Consider the following 21,588-nt stretch of genomic DNA (forward strand, 5'->3'; position numbering starts at 1 on the left):
CAACAAGGATACCAAATGGATTTATTTTGCCAAATGGATCATCATGGCATTGCCGTATTGGTCCATTTGATCAAACTTTGTTGTTATTATTTACTTTATTTTCAGTTGTTACAGATCGGACAGACATGACTGGGGGATAGGAAAGGGAGAAAGAAAGAGAGGAAGGAAAAGAAAAACAGAAGGGAAAAGGGACAGTGAGAAAGGGCACTTACAAAGACAAAGAGAAAAAAAAAATCTCCTGGATCACCTGTTGAGAGAAAAAGAAGAGAAAACAAGCAAAAAAAACCAAAAAAACAAAGCAACATACTAAACACAACACCATCACGTTAATCTAGCTAAGTGTGAACAGCAGTAAATACTAAATATTGAATATTGTTGTGCAGCACGCAGGACAGACAGCGCACAATGTGCTTTGAGGTAGCAGCTAAGAAAGGTGTAGTTTATGTCTACGAACAGTGAACACCCATGTGCACACCTGTGTGGATCAGCGTGCTTGTATACAAAAGGTTTCCCCATGTAACGGTCTGCTAGAGGGTGTGGAGGGCCATAGCCCCGTCCCCCAGGGCATGAAGCAGGCATGGAGGAGATCCAGGCTCCAGACATCCAGAGGCCCCAGAGTACGAGAGCCCAAGGAGTACCACCGGAGGGGCATCTGTGCCACCCTCCTGGGAAGGGCTGAGGAGATCCCCAGACGAGGGGTCACCCAGTAGCCACGGAGCAGAAGCCAGAGGGGGCTGCACCGGCGTGCCCGCCGGCTCTGCCGGCAGCCAGCTGTGCCAGAGTGAACCGAGTTGCAGGCCCCGAGGCCGGAGGCCCGAGGGCCCCCTTTGCCCCGGAAGAGGCTTGACCGAGCGACAGGCACCAGGCCCCGCCAAGTAGCCACCGGGAGTGAGCTGGTGCATACCTGAGCGCTGAAGCGAGATCAATCAACTGCAGACCAGACAACAAACGACGGAGGCACCAGACAAGTGCAATCAAACAATGAGTTTTATTAACACAGGAGAACAACCATCAGCATATGGCTTTGTCAAAGGAAAAAACCTTAGAGAAGCAAGAAACACAAACTCAATTTATGGCATGTACATGGGCGAGGCTTACTGCGTGGCAAGACACAGGCAAGTCGCGCAGAGCCTCGGTCCGTTCTTTATTTTATAGCAGAGAATAGATTACACAGCATCTCTAGGTGGAGCATACGTAATAGAAAAACATCTCTAGATATGGTTATCGCATGAGTGGCCGTTATCCATAAGACAAGAGGAACTAGTATCTTTTGTCATATCAGCTTCAGGTTGGAACTGTCTCTGCCTGAGAGTGTGTTACTTTGTAACTTCCTCACGCATGCTTCTGTTCCTTAATCTGTAGGTTGCAGGCACATCATGTTCTCACAAGAAATTATACTTAAGCAAAATAAAAGTTATCAAAGTAAGTAAATGTAAAAATCTCTTAACATTCCCTCCTGTTTTTGCTGATTTAATTTCTTCATAAAACATGCTTAAAACATCAAAGTCTACTTTCTTGCTGTCTGCATTTTCAAGTAGCTCGTCATTGTGTATGTGATTTTAATCAAACATGGTTATATTCACATTATAATTTTAAACAGTGGCATTTTCATCATTTTCATCTTCACTCTCATCATTAGGTTCTAAATCAAGTGGAATACTGACGTATGCTGCAAGTGAGGTGTTAATCATTCGTTTGATTATGGCTTTTAGACATGGGATAACACATGTGGCAAAGAAGCAGAACAAAATTAAAAACACTCCAACTCCAATGAGTAGTCTCTTCAGTACTTGTAGCCATGAGCCGTTGAAAAGCCAGGTGAACCAATCAGTGGTGTTTTTCACATAGTCCTGACTTTGGGCTTCCTTCAGTTGCCTCAAGGCATTCAGAGCATCAGTCATGTTTGAGGAATGCACATTGTCCGGGATGTAGGTACAGCAGGTGTTGTCGAAGAGGACACATAGTCTTCCTTTCTCGGCGAGAATCATATCCAATGCTACTCTGTGTTGCATTACTGCAATGCGCAGAGCGTCGATTTCTTGGTTTTGTTCGTCGTTGATTTTACATGATGTGTTCAGAAAGAGTCCAAAGCGATAATCCAATGTTTCAATCCTTAACATGTTTTTTCCGGTTCCAACCCACGGAAACAGTGAGTGGAGGAACTTCTGTCCAGTGGTCCATAGTTTGAATTCCTCGGGCACATCACTGCCGTACACGGGGTTGTGTGGTTGGATACCTGGAGATGTTGATCTTCCTTTCCGTCGTGTGGTTGGGGTGGTGTTTACAGCGGTCATCCTGAAGGTGTGGTCTGATATGAAGATGGGGGCACAAACTCCGGTCCAGCCTGGGGGTAGTATGAAATAAGCACGTTGTCCACATAGCCAGGCCATTCCTTGGACCCAGTAAGTGCCATTTGAGGGGCCGGTCATGTTCACAGGGGCACCTTCTCCACTTCCAGCGGTCTGATTACAGTTAGTGGTGTTTCCAAGCGGTCTGTTACCGTTGTTTTGCTGGTAGCACATGGAGTGGTTCTTCCCTGGGGTTTGGTCCAAGAACACTGGGAAGTGAATGGATGTGTTCCAGTTTGTCACGTTGAAGTTGATCCAGAAAAGTTGGTCACACGTTCCATTGTCAAGTCCAGCGTCTTCAATGGTGATTATCTCGTGTTGGGGTGGTCCCTGAAAGATACTAAGGAAGTTAAGCGAGTAGATGGTAGATGAGCTTGTCTCATTGATGATGATTTTATTATGCTGATAGCCAACGCCCGAAAAGCTGGCGGCACGTTTGGCTTGTGTTTTGTTCTTTATTGTCCTCGAAAAGTGCGAGGAGTCCTGCTAGGAGCAGGAGGACAGCTGCTAGGACGGCGAGTGTCTTCATGACAGCCAAACACACCTAGATCCTCGGGTGAGTAGACTACCGGCGAGAAGTAGAGGGCGGGATATACCCAATCAGCCCTCTCTTCACCAGGTAGATCACCAGAAGGTAGGGGTGCTGGAGTCTATGAGTCTGGGCTGTCACTCACTTTCTTGCAGTGGCTTTGGTGAATCCAAGATGGTCTCTCTGCTATCTTACAGGCGGTTGGTGTGGTGATGAGCACTTGGTAGGGACCTTCCCAGTGGGGCGAGCTCCAATTCTTTCTATGGAGAACTCGAATCAGGACCCAATCACCAGGCTTCAACCTGCAAGATACTGGAGAAGACTCAGAAGGCGGTTTATTGTTCAAAACAATATCTTTGTTTTCTAGTAGCTTCGACATCCATTCTGCTAGTGTGGTCTCTCTGATTGATTTATCTAAAGGTTCACTTGTGATTGGCAGTGGAAATGGTCTGCCATGAATGATTTCAAAAGGTGTGAGTTTCTGAGAACCCTGTGTTAGTCTCATCCACATTTTTACTAGGCCTATACACTCAGGCCATGGTCTCCCTGTTTCTTCCATACATTTTCTAAGTCTCTGTTTTATTGTGCCGTTAGTTCTTTCTGCTAATCCTGCACTTTGCGGGTGATAAGCACAGTGATTTTTGATGCTGAATCCTAGTGCTTCAGAGACTTTGCTGATTACCTCATTGACAAAGTGTGTCCCATTATCTGATCTTATCAGAGTGGGGATGCCATATGTTGGAATAAAATGGTTACATAAGCATTTTGCTACTGAAATGGCATCTGCTTTCTTTACTGGGTAGATTTCTGGCCATTTTGAGAATACGTCTATGATCACTAGAGCGTATTTTGAGCCTTGGCATTCATTTAGTTCAATAAAATCCATGTGGATTGTGTGGAAAGGATGAGGTGGTGTGGGAAAATGACCTCTTTTTGGTCCGAGATTCCCTTGTGCATTGTGTTTTTTGGCAAATCATGCATGTTCTGACAAATTCTTTTGCTGAAGTTTCGAAATTTAGAGTGTAAAAGTGTTTTGGAGATTATATCTACTATCCCTCCTGTTGACACATGGAGAGTAACTCCATGTGTCACTAAGGCTGCTGTTTGTGTAGAGATTTTGGAAGTATTGGTTTTCCTTCACAAACCATCAAGTCATCTTTTAGTTGCGCTCCGCATTTCAGCCATTTCCTTTGCTCAGCTGTGGGAGCTGCTTTTTGTTCATCCTTTAAAACATCAAGTGGTATTTGTGAGGGTGATGTTGACATTAGTGTGTCTACAGTTTGTTGTGCCGCTGATTTTGCAGCTTGATCTGCGAAGTTATTGCTTTTTGTTATGCTTGAGTTGTCTCTTTGGTGTGCTGCACATTTACATATTGCTAGCTGTCTTGGCAGAGTTATTACTTCTAAAAGTGTTTTTAGAAGATTTCCGTGTTGTACTGGATGTCCTGTGGAGGTAACCATGCCTCTATTTTGCCAGATTTTTGTAAAGTGGTGTACTGTAAATGTCAACTCGTGGTTTGGTTTCTTCATCTAGCTTTCTTATGCAACAATGTGCGTCGCCATCTTCCAGAGTGGGAAGAAGTGTGCTAGGGTTTAGCTGTCCACACTTCGGAATTCTGATGTGTGACTGTGAGAGTAAAATGTCTACATAGGAAAGTTGTCGTGCATGTGTGAGGTATGATAGATTTGCTTGCAGTAAGATGGAGGTTACAGCATGTGGGACTTTAATGATCAATGTGTGTCCTAAAACAATATCAGCGGACTTTTTAACTGCCTCTGCTGCGGCTGCACAAGCCTGCACGCACGTAGGCAGACCCAATGCAACGGAGTCTAATTTACACGAATAAAATGCAAGTGGGCGTTGTTTTTCCCCAAAGGCCTGTGTTAGAACAGCCTTCATATAACCTGCACCTCCATCTACATGCGAGTAGAAAGGCTTATCATAATCAGGCAAAGCCAAAACTGTATTTGTCTGTAATGCCAGTTTCAAGTTACTGAATGCTTCTTCTGCTTTCTTCTTTGTAGATGCAACACTATATTTTGACTTAGGGCATTTTAGGCAATTCCTTTTTTCAAAGAACTCACACATCTTACATATTTCAAACTTTTAAGTTAGGAAAAAACTTTGCATTGCTTACAGCTCATAGCTCACAGCTCTAAAACTAGGCATTAATAAATCATATGCCTAATCATTATGTGTCACTGTGATCCACAAGTATGATCACAAATTTGTTTTTCAAACCAACAAAATAAACAAACAAAAACAAAAAACAAATTGCTGATGGCATCAAGGCTTTACACACATGAGTCAGGACACACACACAAAAAAAGAAAAAGCTGCTGCCAGAAACAAAGCAGAAGTGTGAGGAAAAAAAACTGAGCTCACAAACAGCTGCATGTGTGACCTTTAATATGCAGCTTCTGCTCTAAAAAACAAATAAAAATAAAAAATGTGTAACTTGCTCATCAGCTTGGTAGTGTCCACATATTTAATTCATTTTATTCAGCTTCTCAAACCTGTAGCTTTAGCTGTTGTATACAGGGTTTGGCTTATTAGTTGTTAGTATAGGTTTGCTCTTCATCTCAACAAAGTCTCATCTAGGATGACAGGTTTACAACCAGGTCAAGTGTCTCTATGCACTTGATTAGTTTAGGTATTTTCCTTATTTTCTTCATCTCATATATTATTATACTGAGTTTGAGCAAACCTTGAGCTTGAATCAGACTACTTTTAACAATTATCCACCTCACATCATAACTGACTGAGGTGCCTCTTCTTATTAATATTATGTCACTATTAATGTTATTATTGTTTTGTTTTTCCTTTTTTATAACAGCAATAGTATATTACAATACACTACTTTACTACTAATATACAATAGTTTATTATTTTATATTTCATTATGTATCCATCAGGGGCCGATGTGATCTGCAGCTTCACACCTTCCCAAGCTGGAGACATTTGCTTTTCCACACTCTTTCCCTGGCTGAACAATGACACAGCCTTAATATACCTTATGCATTTCTCTATTTTATTTAATATGTTTTGTGTGAATTATCTGCTTTCATTTATTCTATTCGTTCAGCTTGGTTGTCTTCCCAATTTTGTTTCATTTGTTAGTACCAATTTACAGGTTGTTATCTTTCCTATTATTAGTTTGAATACATAAGCTCTAATTTAATTTAACCCTTTGTTTATTCCACTATGCATTCCTCTTGTATTTATGTGTATTAAGTTGGGTCTGTATCCAGCCCTTTTTAAACTTTGATCTCTAATCTTTTACTTGATGAGGGATTACTATGTTCTTCCTGATATGGGTGAATGTATAGTGGGACGTTTTGTTTTCTTAGGCTTTCTCCATCTACAAGCACTAATTTGTCCGGCGCCTGGACATTTTTTTTCTAACCACTGCTCGTCAGCAGTGAGTTTTGGTGGGCTGATTACCCATTGTTACAACACAACTGCAGAGCTTTCTCTGGTATGAGACTCAGGAGTGGTTGCTGACATGGCCTCCAACTCCGAGCTACTCGCGGAGCGGTGTCAGTTTTACGGGACGGAGCCCAACCTACTTCTCCTTTGTCACCAGTACTTCAGCGTCTTACAGCAAATAAAATAACAATAACAACTGGAAGCAACTCAGCAGCGTATTGTGCTGTAAAATTAGTTTACTTCCAACAGACAGAAAAATGACAAACACAAAACACATATATTCACTCTTGTTTCTTTACGCGCGCGGGTCCTTGCGGCGGACCAGGCCAGTTTTAACTTTTTCAAGTTAAGTTTTAGACGTCTTAAATCCTTACAGCGGATTACTCTCTTTGTGCACCCGTGCAGTGGGTCAGCCTAATGCGCTATTAATCCTTGCGGCGGATAACACCTATGCGCTTCTCTTTTGTGCACCCGTGCAGTGGGTCAGCCTAACGCGCTATTAATCCTTGCGGTGGATAAGACCTATGCGCTTCTCTTTTGTGCACCCGTGCAGTGGGTCAGCCTAATGCGCTATTAATCCTTGCGGCGGATAAGACCTATGCGCTTTTTTTTAAAACAAAGAGTTTGTTTCTCACCTCTCTAAAGGATCTGTAGTTAGGACGGAGATCTCCTCACTGCACCCCAGCGCCGTGGACCGTTCTAAATCACCCTGGCCTAGACCCGAATTCACGTTCTAGGGCTTTCACCTCTACCTAGAGAGGGCTGTCGACAGACTTCAGGGTCGGCTTCTCACGGCGTCAGGATGCACTGAGGGTCTCTGGTTAGGAGTCACAGCCAATCAGCTGTTATTTCCCATCCGGCTCGGAGGACCAAGAAATATGTCAAAGGAAAAAACCTTAGAGAAGCAAGAAACACAAACTCAATTTATGGCATGTACATGGGCGAGGCTTACTGCGTGGCAAGACACAGGCAAGTCGCGCAGAGCCTCGGTCCGTTCTTTATTTTATAGCAGAGAATAGATTACACAGCATCTCTAGGTGGAGCATACGTAATAGAAAAACATCTCTAGATATGGTTATCGCATGAGTGGCCGTTATCCATAAGACAAGAGGAACTAGTATCTTTTGTCATATCAGCTTCAGGTTGGAACTGTCTCTGCCTGAGAGTGTGTTACTTTGTAACTTCCTCACGCATGCTTCTGTTCCTTAATCTGTAGGTTGCAGGCACATCATGTTCTCACAAGAAATTATACTTAAGCAAAATAAAAGTTATCAAAGTAAGTAAATGTAAAAATCTCTTAACAGGCTTATTTGCTCTGACAAAAATACACTGGGTTCTGGTTTTATAGCATAGAGGATCACACCCCCACATACATGTCAATACAGGTCAAAAATACATTGTGTACAGTCATTGTTTACAGACCAGGGTACATCTTGTACATCTCTAATAGCTATAAACAGACATATAACTTCTCTTTTTGATAACACCTTCCTTTTAAGGTAATAACTTCAAGCTTCAGGGCCTCTAAGGGCTAATAATTGACCCTCATCACCAATCACTAAGTAGACAGAATTGGCGCAGGTCTCAAATAAGAAGCAGAAGACACTTGGGCCTTCGCTCAGGCCTGCTACTAGATTTATGTGTATTGTAAGCATGCATGCAATTAACCTGCTATGTTCTCATCTTCCCTCAACATGTATCACCTGGACACTCTCACCAGTGAAGCTTAAAACCCTTTTGGACGGAACATCAACTCTAAACAAGCACAGATATGCAATGTGTATAAACTGATCATAACTACACCTGTAAATAGAAAGGTCAATGTGATGACAAACATATTCAATGCAAAATGAACCCTGTAAGAAATATTACTGATAAAATAATACTGTAGAACATGTTATTAATGCATTTATCATAAAACAGATTATATGGTAGCAATAAAAGAATCTCTAAATCCCAACAGCGCCCAGCCCCGGACACCAAGAACCACCAATGCACCAACCCCTGAGGGCATCAGTTACCGGCAGGGAGTGTGGTGAGGGGAGATAGGCCTCCACAGTTTGGAGGGCCTGGGAGTTCCCAGGGAAGTGGAGTCTAAGACCCGACCTGACATATAGACACAGACAAACAGGCACACACAGACACAAACATGCTTTCCCACCCTCATGCACACATATACAAACACTCAGCACTCACCCAACGTAGGGATAGACATACATAGACATGTACACACAATCATACTCCCCAAACATACTCTATACCCCGGGTCCAGGTACCCTCGCCCCCAGAGGGGGAAACGGCACCCAGACCCAAGAGATGTGACCCTTTCCCCCGGGGTGGAGGCAAGCAGACCGCCCCAGGCTCCGCAGCAGAAGGGAGGCCAATCGGACAGCCAACACCTCCTCCCAGCCCCCCGCCCCAATGGCTAGTAGAGAACGGGGGTGTGTGAAGACCCCATACCTCATTGTGTGTTTTTCTATCCTAGTGTGCATTTATTGCATTGGATATGTGTTTGTTGTCAGGCTGAGAAATGAAGGTGTTGCCAATCAGATCCTTTCCAGATGAGACTATATGGTGGATCAAAATTGGACTCCTAGCTTTCTGCGTTAATGATTCCATCAAATTTGATAAGATCTCCAACACTATTGGCTCTAATACAGCTCTAAACCACCAAACACCACCATTTTTTTTAACAAAATTTTTATTTATATTTAATCAGCAGTGATACATCCTATACTTCCTCTTTACAACTGTACCCCTATGTACAAGCATATACTCGCATCAAACTACACAGAGCAGCTATGAATGTCCAGGAGCAGCATGTCACAGAAGCACACATACATACATACATATAAAGGAAAAGTATACATGAGCAGGACCTTCTTGCTGTGAGGCAACAGTGTTAACCACTGTGCCACCGTGCTGCCTACTGTCCTGAGTTCAATTCCGCCATCAGGCCAGGGTCTTTCTGTGTGGAGTTTGCATGTTCTCCCCGTGTTTGCGTGGGTTCTCCCCGGGTACTCCGGCTTCCTCCCACAGTCCAAAGACATGCAGTTAGTGGGGACAGGTTAATTGGAAACACTAAATTGCCCATAGGTGTGAATGCGAGTGCGATTGGTTGTCTCCTGTCAATGTGTTTGCCCTGCGACAGACTGGCGACCTGTCGAAGGTGTACCATAACTCTCGCACTAACACAGTTGGGATAGGCTCCGGTGCCCCGCGCAACCCTGAAAAGGATAAGCAGATGGATGGATGGATGGATGGATGGTATACATGAGCACTCTTTGGCCTTATATGAAGCAGTCTTTTACCACCACCATGTTTTACAGATGGCTGTAGACACTCACTGTTGTACCTCTCTCCTGACCTTCTCCATACATACCATACAAGATTTGACCAACAATTTGACCAACAATCACCTTGTTAATGCAAAAATACTATTTTATGCCTTCAAACTGTGTTTTCTTTCGCCAACTAAAGACATGGCAATAAATGGGAATAAATTATGTGTTTTTCCAGCAGGCAGCTAGCAACAGTTGTCTGTTATGTGTATGCACAATAGTGGTTCATCCTGTTAGTTAAGTGCATTTTTGTGCTTGACTTATTCATAGGTCAGCGTTAAGCAGCTTAAACAAAAAACATTCCTCTGAGAAAGGATCAGGTTGAAGGACTGGACTGAAAATGAGTGAAAAAGCAGCCAGTGTCCAAAGAAAAACTTTAAAAGACCTTCAGAAAACCTGGAGAACTATTGCTCAGGACCACTTTTTAATAAATACAAGGAGCTCTCGCTCCTCTGAATCAAAATATAAAGAAATGAGGGTTGGGGCAAGACTTTTGTGCAATACTGTATCTTTGTGAAACTGTGTTAGATTTATTTGCTGTTACTTTCTGTACAGTATAATTTAGTTAAATTAAAACAAAATAGCAAAGTTCTCAGTTCGCATTTCGCTGTTAATTCATGGCTGAATCTGAAGTATATGAGAGGTACATGCACCAACATGTTAACTGCATGTGCAGAACAGACATTATGCAAATATATGTAGCATAAAGGCCCCTGTGAGGAGTGGTTTGTTTGTTTGTGTGTGTCTTTGCGTGTGTGTGTGTGCGTGGCTCTTTTATTTTGTAGATGGGGTAATTAATGATTTAAGCATCAAATAACACAAACATGAATGAATAGTGAAAATAACAACTTGTGTACTGTATGTGTGTTTGTCTTAGGTCGTGTCGCTGCAAGAAGAAGCAGAGCAGCTGAAGGCAGCCTTACAGGAGGAGCTCCTAACTAAACAGACTCCAGCCAAACAAGTAACAGAGATGACTGAAGTAAGTCTGTTTAAACATGATTTATTCACTCAAGGTTTTGCTCTTTTTTTTGTTGCTATATATACATATTTTGGTAACAGGAGCATTTTGGAGGAAGTTAGCTTTGAAACCTGCTAAACTGGTCTTACGCTATTTTTGGTACTGCTCTTACATAAATGCACAACTAAGAATGCAACAGCAAATTTGGGGTTTACATAGGCAGGAGATTCATATGCACAATGCAGGAGTGAGAGTATGACATGGAAAGTTTTAACTGCTGTTTGAATAATCTAAAATGAACAAAAGCCTACAGGGAAAAGGAGCAAGGGCAAATAGGAGCTCGTGAAAGGAAGGTTAGGCAGCGGTTGGGCAAACATAACACAGCTTGACAGAGAGGAAAACAGAACTATCTTTGCACCAGTGGCGATTCTAGGATCAGAGCTTTGGGGGTGCTGAGCACCCAGCGAGCTCCCCAGCCAGGCAAGATAAACTTTACTCGTCACGATGAGACTTCTTCCCAGTTGTCCCAGTTGCCAAATGTCTCCAGTTGTCCCGAGTTCCCTCTGACTGTCTCCTTGGTGCATTTAAACCTGTTCCTCCTTGTCCTCGTCGTCTGTTGTCTTCGTCTCCGTTATCAGTCATCATAATTTTACCATCTCTGTGCAAGTCTGCAAATTTCTTTATTAAATCATAAGATTCTTAAATTCATAAAGTCTCTCTGCCCAGGTCCTCGTCACAAAACATGACATCACTGTTTTGTACATTTTAACACAATTTAATCCCCACATTTGGGAAGGAAAGCAAAACACTTTTTTTAAAGTCTGTAACAAAAACATCAAGTCTGATAAAGGTTATTTAAATGCTGCAAACGAAGAATGGATTGGAATAAAGAAAAATACATATCCTAACCTAAATTACTGGGGGAAAATGATGCTCATAGTGAGTAAGAAGTAAACTGAGTGCATTTTTTGGACAGAGATTCACTTTTAATGTGTATGTATTAGAGATGGACCGATCCGATATTACGCATTGGTATCGGTCCGATACTGACCTAAATTACTGGATCGGATATCGGAGAGAAATAAAAAATGTAATCCGATCCGAAGTATCACAAAATCACCTCACAAAACGCGCTACTTGGCGTAACCCAGCTCGGCGCATCGGAGCAGTATGTGTCACGTGATAGAGCGGCTGTTGTCTGCGAGACATGTCGGCGGTCTGTTGGAGCATTTGGAGCCTCACTACATGCTTCCTAACCGCGGCATTTCATCTCGGAGAAAACTATCCGAGAGAAGTAAAGCAAGTGTGTAAGTTCATCCCTGAATGTTTTCATAGTATTTCCACGTTAAGCTTAACAACTGATATATGGAGCCACAGCTGGGCTGCCCATCGGAGTTCCATATTGAGGTGAAAAGGAAGCGATTTGTCCCATACTTAAGCTAGAATTAAAAAGTAGACACAAAGCTGGAGTTATTCTGTCTTTGCTGCGCAGTTGCATCTACTTCTCTCATTCACTCCCCCTTCCTCTTCTGTTATTACTTTAAACATGAAACTGATCAATGATCAGCTGATCGGCTTTTCTGCAGCAAGTCTTTCTTGTTTGTTTATCGCCCACTTTGCGCTAGAAAGAAGAGACCAGCGGATAAAAAACAGCAGCACGTTTAAGCGTGATAAGCTGTTGTTAGAATGTATTTAATATTACTTTCTAGTATCAGCTGAGGTTTGCTGGAGCCACGGCTGTAAAGCTGCTGGTCATGATATCCGTTTGGATATGTGGTGAGAGGGAAACATGAAGATGAAACCAGGAGATGTCCTTACTAAATCATCAGAGCTGAGCAGGTGATGGAGAAACAGGTTTACCTTTAAGGTGGCATGAATGAGTTGAAGGGAAGTTATGAACTGTTTCTGAGAGACAAATAACACCAGGATCCTTTTCTACATAGCTGACAGCTGGTAACTGTGCAGGGGCGGGTCTAGCAAAGTTTTGTCGGGGGCCAGGTTGGGCATTAACAGGGAAAGGGGGGCACAAAGAAATATTTTTCTTTGTTATGTCATTTAAAAACTTTGAATAAATAATTATCCGAATCTTACAACAAAAGTGGTCATCTGATTAAATGTATAGAAATCCATTATTGTATATAGTAACTAATAAGTCTAATATACACCCTAGTAAGCTATAGAAGTTTTTCCTTTGGTAAGGTACCATCTGTGCAGTCTGCAATTCTGTTGAAGAGAGATGTTGAATCTATTTAATTATTGTAGAAAAATAATTGATTTCCTTGCATTTGTTTTACACTTGCATTAAATTAAAGTTGATTACATCGATTAAGGGCGGGGGGTGGTTGAAATGTACAAATGTACAAAATATTAACAAAAATAATGGAGGCAACTTTGCCTATGGTACAATGTATGAAAAGATCTTTACTGCAGGTACTACTATGGCTGTGCAGAGTTTTTCTTTTATTTTAACCTATGTTGCCTCACCTTGAGGTTGGCAAATCACTTTTGGTGGTCAGCTCTCTCAAGCAGTTCAACAGTTTCTGTTTTGCCTGTCAGTATTCCCTGTCTGTTTTCTTACCTGGTTCTTCCTAAACTTGTACTTTCTCCTCACGTTCCCCTCTTTCCTCTTTCCCTCTTTGGACTGACAATCATACACAAATAGATTGTATTCAATTAGATGAAAAAATTACATTAATATGAACAAAAAATACTATTAAGATCCACTAATAAAAAAAGTCCAAAGGCAAATAACCAAACCACATGTACATCTAATAAAAGATATAAATATTGAAACACTGATCCAACATCATCCTTTATTGACGGATCATTTGATCTTACACTTTTACCTGAATGTTGCTCCTGGGTTTAATATCAGCACTTGTACATATGACAAAATAAGCAGCTTCTCTCATTTCAAACAGGACAGTGGTAACTATGGAATGTCAGGACTGCCATAATGAATTAATTAAATACACCATGAAATGATTAATTAAATGTCGCAATAATTCATTAAAATTGGAAATAATTAATTAAATAAATATTTTTGACACATTTAATTAATTATTTGTTTATTTCACATTTTAATTAATTATTTCCAATTTAAATTAATTATTTAATGGTGTATTTAATTAATTCATTATGGCAGTCCTGGCGTTCCATAGTTAACAACAGCAGGCTACGGACAATTTAGATTTTAAATAGGCTATATACATTTCAATGGCAGCAAGAGGACAATGAAATGTTGCTGATTTTACTACAGAGCAGGACGGATTGTAGGGTAGCAAACATAGTCGGAAAACACATTTTCAACACTGCAGGTTACCTGGGTGTAATGTTTTTCAGCTAAAAAGAAACATGGTCTGACTCCTACTCAGACTCCTCCTATATAAAGAGTAACTAAAGGTTAAATGCAGCTAATATTCCTGTTTTAAGGCAGGTACTTACACCTCCGCTCCGTTGTGCCACCATCGCTCTGGCAGAAAGGGCGCTAGAGCCAGAGCAGGGGAGAGGGGAGCTGGAACAAATCATTTTGGGAGGGGGGGGGTATCTTTTGTTGTTAAAATGTTACGTCTCAATTAAGTACTGTATGCTTTTTATATTTTTAGTAGTGTGTCACACAAAGAGCAAATATTGTCAAAAAAGTAAGAAATCTTTGGAGGTGCTTTGATTTATTTTGGGGGTGCTGAAGCACCCCCCAAAATACTTCAGCTGAAGCACCCCCAAAAATGGGCTAAAATCGCCCCTGCTTTGCACAGATGGCTGGTCAGTCAGTAGGAGACAGGTGGGCAACATATATCAGCTGAAATTAATCAATACAGGTGAAGACAATTAGGATAATCACACTGGAGCCCGACACAGAAAATAAGAAAAGAGACACAACAGGAATCACACAGACAGGCAGGAACTTAAACACATGGCTGTAAAACTGTCAACTCATTTCTTCAATAGCCAAAACAGCTATTGAAAATTCACTAATATCACTTTTGCCTTCTCTCTAAGAGAGGATGTGCTAAAATCCTGCACACTGTTTGGGTTATTCTATTTCAGTACGTGTTAAATTATAAAATAAAATTATAAATAGTTATAATTGGTTATAATTGCCTAATTAAGGCATCGCACAGTTCATGCAGGTTTGTCGACTGCACATTTGATGCAAATTTCCTGTTCCACCAAATTCCGAAGGTGCTCTACAGCAACCTGAACTTTTGATGAAAGGAAGAATGGATTTATGCTTTTATGTTCTTTACACAAAATTATAATTCTACCATCCAAATGTCACAACAGAAATTGAGACGCATTAGATCAGGAAACGAAGCCTTGTGAATTGTATCCTCAGTTTCCTGTTCTTAGCTGATAGGAGAATCACACAGTGTGGTCTTCTGCTGCTGTAACCAGTGTTGGGTAAGTTACTTTAAATTAGTAACTTAGTTACATTACTAGTTACTTCTCTAAAAAAGTAACTCAGTTACTTCAAGTTACTCGTTACTTTCAAAGTAACTAGTTACTAGGGAAAGTAACTTTGGTTTTACTCAGAATTCTCTTGTTAATGTGTTGCTTCTGTAACTGGATACCCAGCCAGACTGCCAGTCTTCTAGCTTGCTTACTTGCCACAAGTGCACTGTGCCACCTACCAATAGAAAGGAAAAAATAATGTGCACATTTCCACGAGAGAAATCCCACGCCTGGACCGTCGTTGACCGCCGCCATGATTCTAGCCTGCTTTTTATATCCAACACAAAAACTGCAGTCGTGGTGCTTTTGATTGTACTCAGAACTTGGAAATTCTGCCTTCTGAATAGGAAGGTGTAGGTAACACCAGACTGCAGATGAGCTGCATACAGAGCTGGACTGGGACAAAAAAATCATCCCGGGCATTTTGACTAGAGACCGGCCCACCATTATAGGAAAAATCATAAAGACTTTGAATGAAAACAAACACTGTTGTGACAGTGATGTACACTGTTCTGATGGTATATATGTATCAATCTATCAATTGTTTGTTGTAAGACTCAGATAATTATTTTTTTTTAAAGCGAGACATTTTAAATGAGAATAATAAAGAAAAGTATTTCCTTGTCCCCCGTTTCCCTGTTAATGCCCTACCTGGCCCCCTGGCAACACTTTGCTAGACCCGCCCCTGCACAGTTACCAGCTGTCAGCTACATAGAAAAGGATCCTGGTGTTATTTGTCTCTCAGAAACAGTTCATAACTTCCCTTCAACTCATCCATGTCACCTAAAAGGTAAACCTGTTTCTCCATCACCTGTTCAGCTCTGATGATTCAGTAAGGACATCTCCTGGTTTCATCTGCATGTTCCCCTCTCACCAGATAACCAAACCGATATCATGACCAGCAGCTTTACAGCTGTGGCTCCAGCAAACATCAGCTGATACTAGAAATTAATATTAAATAAATTCTAACAACAGCTGATCAAGCTTAAACGTGCTGCTGTTGTTTAACGCGACATCCGCTGGTTTCCTCTTTCTGGCGCAAAGTGGGCGATAAATAAACAAGAGAGAAAAGCCGATCAGCTGATCATTGATCAGTTTCGTGATTGAAGTAGAAACGGGAGAGAATGAGAGAAGAAGAGGCAGCTGTGCAGCTTCAGCTTTGTGTCTTTTTCATTGTAGCTGAAGTCCGGGACAAACTGTGTTCCTTTTCACCTCAGTACAAAACGCGTAATATTTTCTCTGAATACGAGACGATTCTGTTTTTTACGGGACGGTTGGCAACTCTAATAATTAACCGTATGAACAAAATAAAGTTAAACATCAGTAACATAGCACCCACCCAGCTGTATAGAAACTCCGTCATGCTAGCTAGCACGCAGTACGAAAAAGTCAGCACAACGAAAATAAACTCCACCTAAACTTGGTTTATATCTGACCCAGATAGACTGCAGCTCATAACTTCTTACCTGAAGTTCAGTTCACCTGACACGCGGACCGGCGGCCGCTTCGGGTCTCCCTTCTTGCCTCCCTTTTCCTTCATCCACCTGCTGGCCTCCACCACTTGCTAATGTTATTGAATCTGTGGAAGCTCCGCGATATCCACCACACGGAGTAACGAGCCTATCTAAATCCCAGTAACGAGTAACGCGTTCCTGGTTTTGGCATAATAACTAGTTACCGTGCTCGTTACCACAATAATAACGTAGTTACTGTAACGCGTTACTTAATAACGCGTTAGTCCCAACACTGGCTGTAACCCAGATTCTTTGAGGTTTGATTCAAAGACGCTGCTTCCAGCTTGAAGCAGTCTAGCGATTTTCCTCTGATCTGATTTTAACGAGAAACTTTCAGACCATTTTCTGAGTTATTGCAATTTCATTGGTTGATTTGATATTTGTATTAACAAGTAACTGTTAACAGTTGTGCCTAAAAATAATGGAAGGTGTGTGCATTTCACAGTATCATTTATTTAAATCTTAAACAAGGATGCTGTTTGTCTTTCTGTTTTTTGTTTTTTCTTACACTTTTAATGACACGTTACATTCGTTGTTCTCAGGTTGTGTCTCTAAAGAAGAAGGCAGAGCGACTGGAGTCAGCCCTACAAGAGCAGCAGCAGCAACTTCTCACTGTGCGAGTTCAGGCCAACCATGCCAATGAATTAGCCAAAGTAAGTCAAACTGTCACAGTAGTGCTTTGTAGCAGGCAGGATGTAGGACCCAAATGCAGGACGCTGAGACGGAGGAATAAACTCAAAGTGCAGCTTTATTGCTGAAAAAACTAACATTGACTACAAAACTAAACTGGAAAGAAGAAACTTCAACTAGAAACCAAACTTGGAATTTGAACAGGAGCACAAGTGAAACACAGAGCAATGAAAACACAGGGCTTAATACACACCGGAGTAATCAGGGAATGAGGCACAGAAGGAGAGCACAGCTGGGAGTAATCAGAGGTAACAAGACAAGGGGAAGCAAAACCAGAACACAGGGCAGGGACTATCATAATAAAAACAGGAAACACACGGCAGGCACAGAGGCATGGACTTGATACTGAGCAGAGAAAGCACAGAGCACAGGGACAGGATCAACAACTGCGACATGAGACACGACTGAGCAAGAAAATAGATGTGAAGACAGAACTAAACCTACACTACACATGAGGGGCACAGGAACAAAACCTAAGAACTAGAAATCACAGAACAAAGAACAACTAGAGAGCTAGACATACAAAACAGAAGCCAAAACACTAGCAGTCATAAACCATGATGAAATCAAAAATAAAAGTACAAAACTCAAAATACTGGGTCACCTACACAGGACCGTGACACAAACTTACAAATACCTGAATATTATGTCTGCCCATCATCACAACCGTCAGTACAGCTTGGCTAAAAGATTTCATTATTTACGTTCTTCATATTGATTCAGTTGAAGAAAATGTAAAGTTTGATTTTGTACGTCTTTCAGTCTCAAACAGCAGAGCTGGTACAGAGCAATAAGACCTGCAGACGTTTGCAAGAAAAGCTCACTGCAGAGATGAGAAGCCTTTTGGAAAAAGAGGAAACTGTAAGTAAATATATTAATAAGTTAAAACCTTCATATGCAAACAAGACAGAACATCACAATGAACAGAAGACAACACATAAGCACAAATAGCACACAGAGACACACAAAGGCAAAGACAGAAAACCTGGTATTTAAACTCTATCTATTCCCCCAATTGTCTCTGAATCGTTATCTTACAACAGTTACCTAATAAATGTGTCTAATTTTAATCAGTGCATCAGTTTACACAACTTTGCTTCTTATGATATTCAACACCCTGTTTGTATAACTTTCTGGGCTTTCTTCCCAGACCTTATCATCAATCATTTTAGGGCTCATTTTCACAGGCTTTTGGCTGAGGTCAGTTCATAAAGTCAAAAATAATGACTGTCATGCCAGCCTTACACTAAAAAAAAAGATTGACCTATTTCTACCAACCATATGTCACAAAGCTCTCAAAATAGGCCACAAACCCATCAAGGTTACGCACTATTTCCAGTTATTAAATCTCAAAACAACCTGTGTGCATCAACAGGTGTTCTTACAAATGTAAATAATGATTGACCTAAATATATGGGTCACAAACAATTTGAGTATATGGGTCAAATGCTTAACATTGTAATTTCAGTATATAAACACTCTAGTACAGGTATGTAGTGTATACAAGTAAATATGTCATAAAAAACATCTCCAACACAGTCAGGAATCAAACGATTAGTAGATGACCTGCTACTCTGTGGTACTTGGGAAAAATGTGTATTCCCAACTGGGCGGCTTTTATGTCACTCCTGTGTTCTCTAGGCCTATTCCGGTCGCCTGTAATTCGCATGGAAGTGACACACCTGTCTATAAACACTGAATAGTTGCTCTCCAAGCTGTAGTGAATTTGTGAAAAAACACTTTCTTTGATTCTGATTTTACCTTAACCTCTCGGAGCTGTTCTTGACTAACTGGGGGAACCGGTGGTTGCATCATGTCCAATATGGCAGAGAAATGTTGAATAATGTGAGGAGCAGTGATGGGAATAACGGCGTTACTTTTTTCAGTAACGAGTAATCTAACTAATTACTATTCCTGTCGTTACAACGCCGTTACAGTTACTAACAAGAAAACGCGGTCCGTTACTATTTTTCAACAAACAGACGGTTGAAGCTGTGTTCAGCTTACCGCATCTTATATCAGCTGCACGGAAGTAGCTGTAAGTAATCTGGACGCTACAGCTTTAAGCAGCTGCGCGCTCCCGCGGACGGTAATCACGATCGCACGATAGCACAACACCTGGAGCTCAGGGGGCAAAACAATCGCATGAGTGCTGCTATTTGACTGAGGCAGAATAAAGTAGTCGTGGTAAGTCAATCACATGACCACTTAAAGACAAAGCAACAAGGTGATATATACCAGTTTATAAACTGTGTTGATAGGCTACGTAAAACCAGAGTCGTGATAAACAATATATATGCGGCGTTTTTTCCTCAATAGTTTCGTCACGTTAGCACTAGCAAGCACTCTCTGCTTATGAGCAAAAAAAAAGGGGGGGGAAGTTTTAGGATTGACGGCGAGAGAGAGAGAGGGAGAGAGCAGGAAAAGAGAGAGAGCGAGTTTTGAGATGTGAGAGATTTGTGACGTTTAGTGTGTTTGGGGTGTGTAGTTAATGTGTTGTCTTGTGTAGTTAATGTGTTGTCTTGTGTAGTTAGTGTGTAGTGTTGTGGATAGTTTTGTGTTGTGTGTCAGAACAATGAGGCGACTGCTGTCTCCAGGTAGAAACAGGAGTGATACACCTGCTGCTGTCAGACCTGCAGGTATCAGGCTGTGATGTTCTCCTTTATAGTGGACAGAAATTATTTTTTTGGAGTGGCACAATTAATTTGTGTGGCATCTTATTGAATGCAGAACAGCTGATTGTTCTGTAAATAGTTTGAATGGTTATTTTAAAAAAGGGTAAAAGGTAAATGGCTGCAAATAACTTTGTTGTTTGCAAAACTTGTGCATAGGATTTTAAAATTGACAATTTATATTTGCATTTAAAGTTATGAAATATGATTCATTAAACATGTTTGTGGTTGTTACAGTAAAAAAAAATGTAACTTTTTCTACTCTGATTTTATGGTTTTTGTCTGATTTTAGATCAATTGTGTTAATACAGTATGTCAAAATGAAAACATAACTGTAAATTCAGACACGTGAGGTTGTGCTGAAAAGGATGATACCAAACAAGGCAAAGTAAATAGTTTTTAAAGGTGAAATGTGGAGGGAAAATCAAAAGTAGTAAAAAATGGCCAATTATACCCTGGACGCCAGAGGGTTAAACGTTTTTTTTAAAGTAACACAATAGTTACTTTTCAAGTAATTAATTACTTTTAGAATATTGTAACTCAGTTACTAACTCAGTTACTTTTTTGAAGAAGTAACTAGTAACTATAATTGAATTACTTTTTCAAAGTAACTTGCCCAACACTGGTGAAGAGCCTATGTAAGATCTGTCATGGTGTTTAGGGTTTATGTGGTGTTTGAGCTTTAGGTCTGTATTTCAATTTTGGGTTTCTTTTCAGGTTTTTTAATCTAATGAGGGAATTCTTTATTCTTGTATTTGGTAGTTTGAGTTTTAGATTCCTGATTCGATTCTTTTGTATTATTCTAACAGAGAGTTTGATGTCTTTTCATATAGTTGAGTCTCTTGCTTCATGGTACTTTTAACAGTACGTTTCAAGATAGTTTGCCGTCTAGTGTTGGATTTTCTTTTGCTCCAGATCCTATTTGTGATTTTGTTACAAATCATTACTTTGGGATTTTTTTTTAACCTTCATATTTTTTGGTACTTTATGCATATCAGCTATTATATATCGGCCACCTACAGGGAGGAGGTGGAGGAGGTGGATCGTCTGGCTGAGTGGTGCGACACAAACAACCTGCTGCTTAACACCGAGAAGACTAAGGAGCTCATCGTGGACTACAGGAGGAATGCTGACCCACATCCACCCATCCACATTAAGGGGACGGCTGTGGAGCGTGTGAGCAGCTTCAAGTTCCTGGGAGTCCACATCTCCGAGGATCTCATCTGGACGACCAACTGCTCCAAGCTGGTCAAGAAGGCTCACCAGCGCCTCTTCTTCTTGAGGACTCTGAGGAAGAACCACCTGTCCTCAGACATCCTGGTGAACTTCTATCGCTGCACCATCGAGAGCGTCCTGACCAACTGTATAACAGTCTGGTACGGGAACTGCTCTGCCTCGGACCGGAAGGCGTTGCAGAGGGTCGTGAAAACTGCCCAACGCATCGCCGGAGCACCACTTCCTGCCATAAAGGACATCTACAGGAAGCGGTGTCTGAAAAGGGCTGGGAAAATCATCAGAGACCCCAGTCACCCATCACATGGACTCTTCACCCTCCTGCCCTCTGGGAGGCGCTACAGGAGCCTCCGGACTAAGACCACCAGGTACCGGAACAGCTTCTTCCCCACAGCTGTTAGACTCCTGAACTCTGCCTCCTG

The 21,588-nt window shown here is 41.3% G+C and overlaps 1 protein-coding gene across 2 annotated transcripts in view; it reads left to right on the plus strand.

Annotated features, from left to right (window-relative positions):
- Positions 1 to 21,004, plus strand: part of LOC106098466 (uncharacterized) — a 36,118-nt gene extending 15,114 nt beyond the window's left edge. Inside the window, exons 7-10 of one of the 2 annotated variants that reach the window (XM_025907239.1) lie at positions 10,525 to 10,626; positions 17,114 to 17,224; positions 18,024 to 18,122; positions 20,956 to 21,004. In XM_025907239.1, the coding sequence (XP_025763024.1) occupies positions 10,525 to 10,589 (65 nt within the window). In that variant the 3' untranslated portion in view covers positions 10,590 to 10,626; positions 17,114 to 17,224; positions 18,024 to 18,122; positions 20,956 to 21,004. Of the gene's footprint in view, positions 1 to 10,524; positions 10,627 to 17,113; positions 17,225 to 18,023; positions 18,123 to 20,931 lie in introns of both variants that reach the window. The other variant, XM_025907238.1, reaches the window with a different exon arrangement.
- The last annotated feature ends 584 nt before the right edge of the window (positions 21,005 to 21,588 follow it).

This window comes from Oreochromis niloticus, linkage group LG5 (genome assembly GCF_001858045.2).
Source record: "Oreochromis niloticus isolate F11D_XX linkage group LG5, O_niloticus_UMD_NMBU, whole genome shotgun sequence".
In the NCBI taxonomy this organism is placed as follows: domain Eukaryota; kingdom Metazoa; phylum Chordata; class Actinopteri; order Cichliformes; family Cichlidae; genus Oreochromis; species Oreochromis niloticus.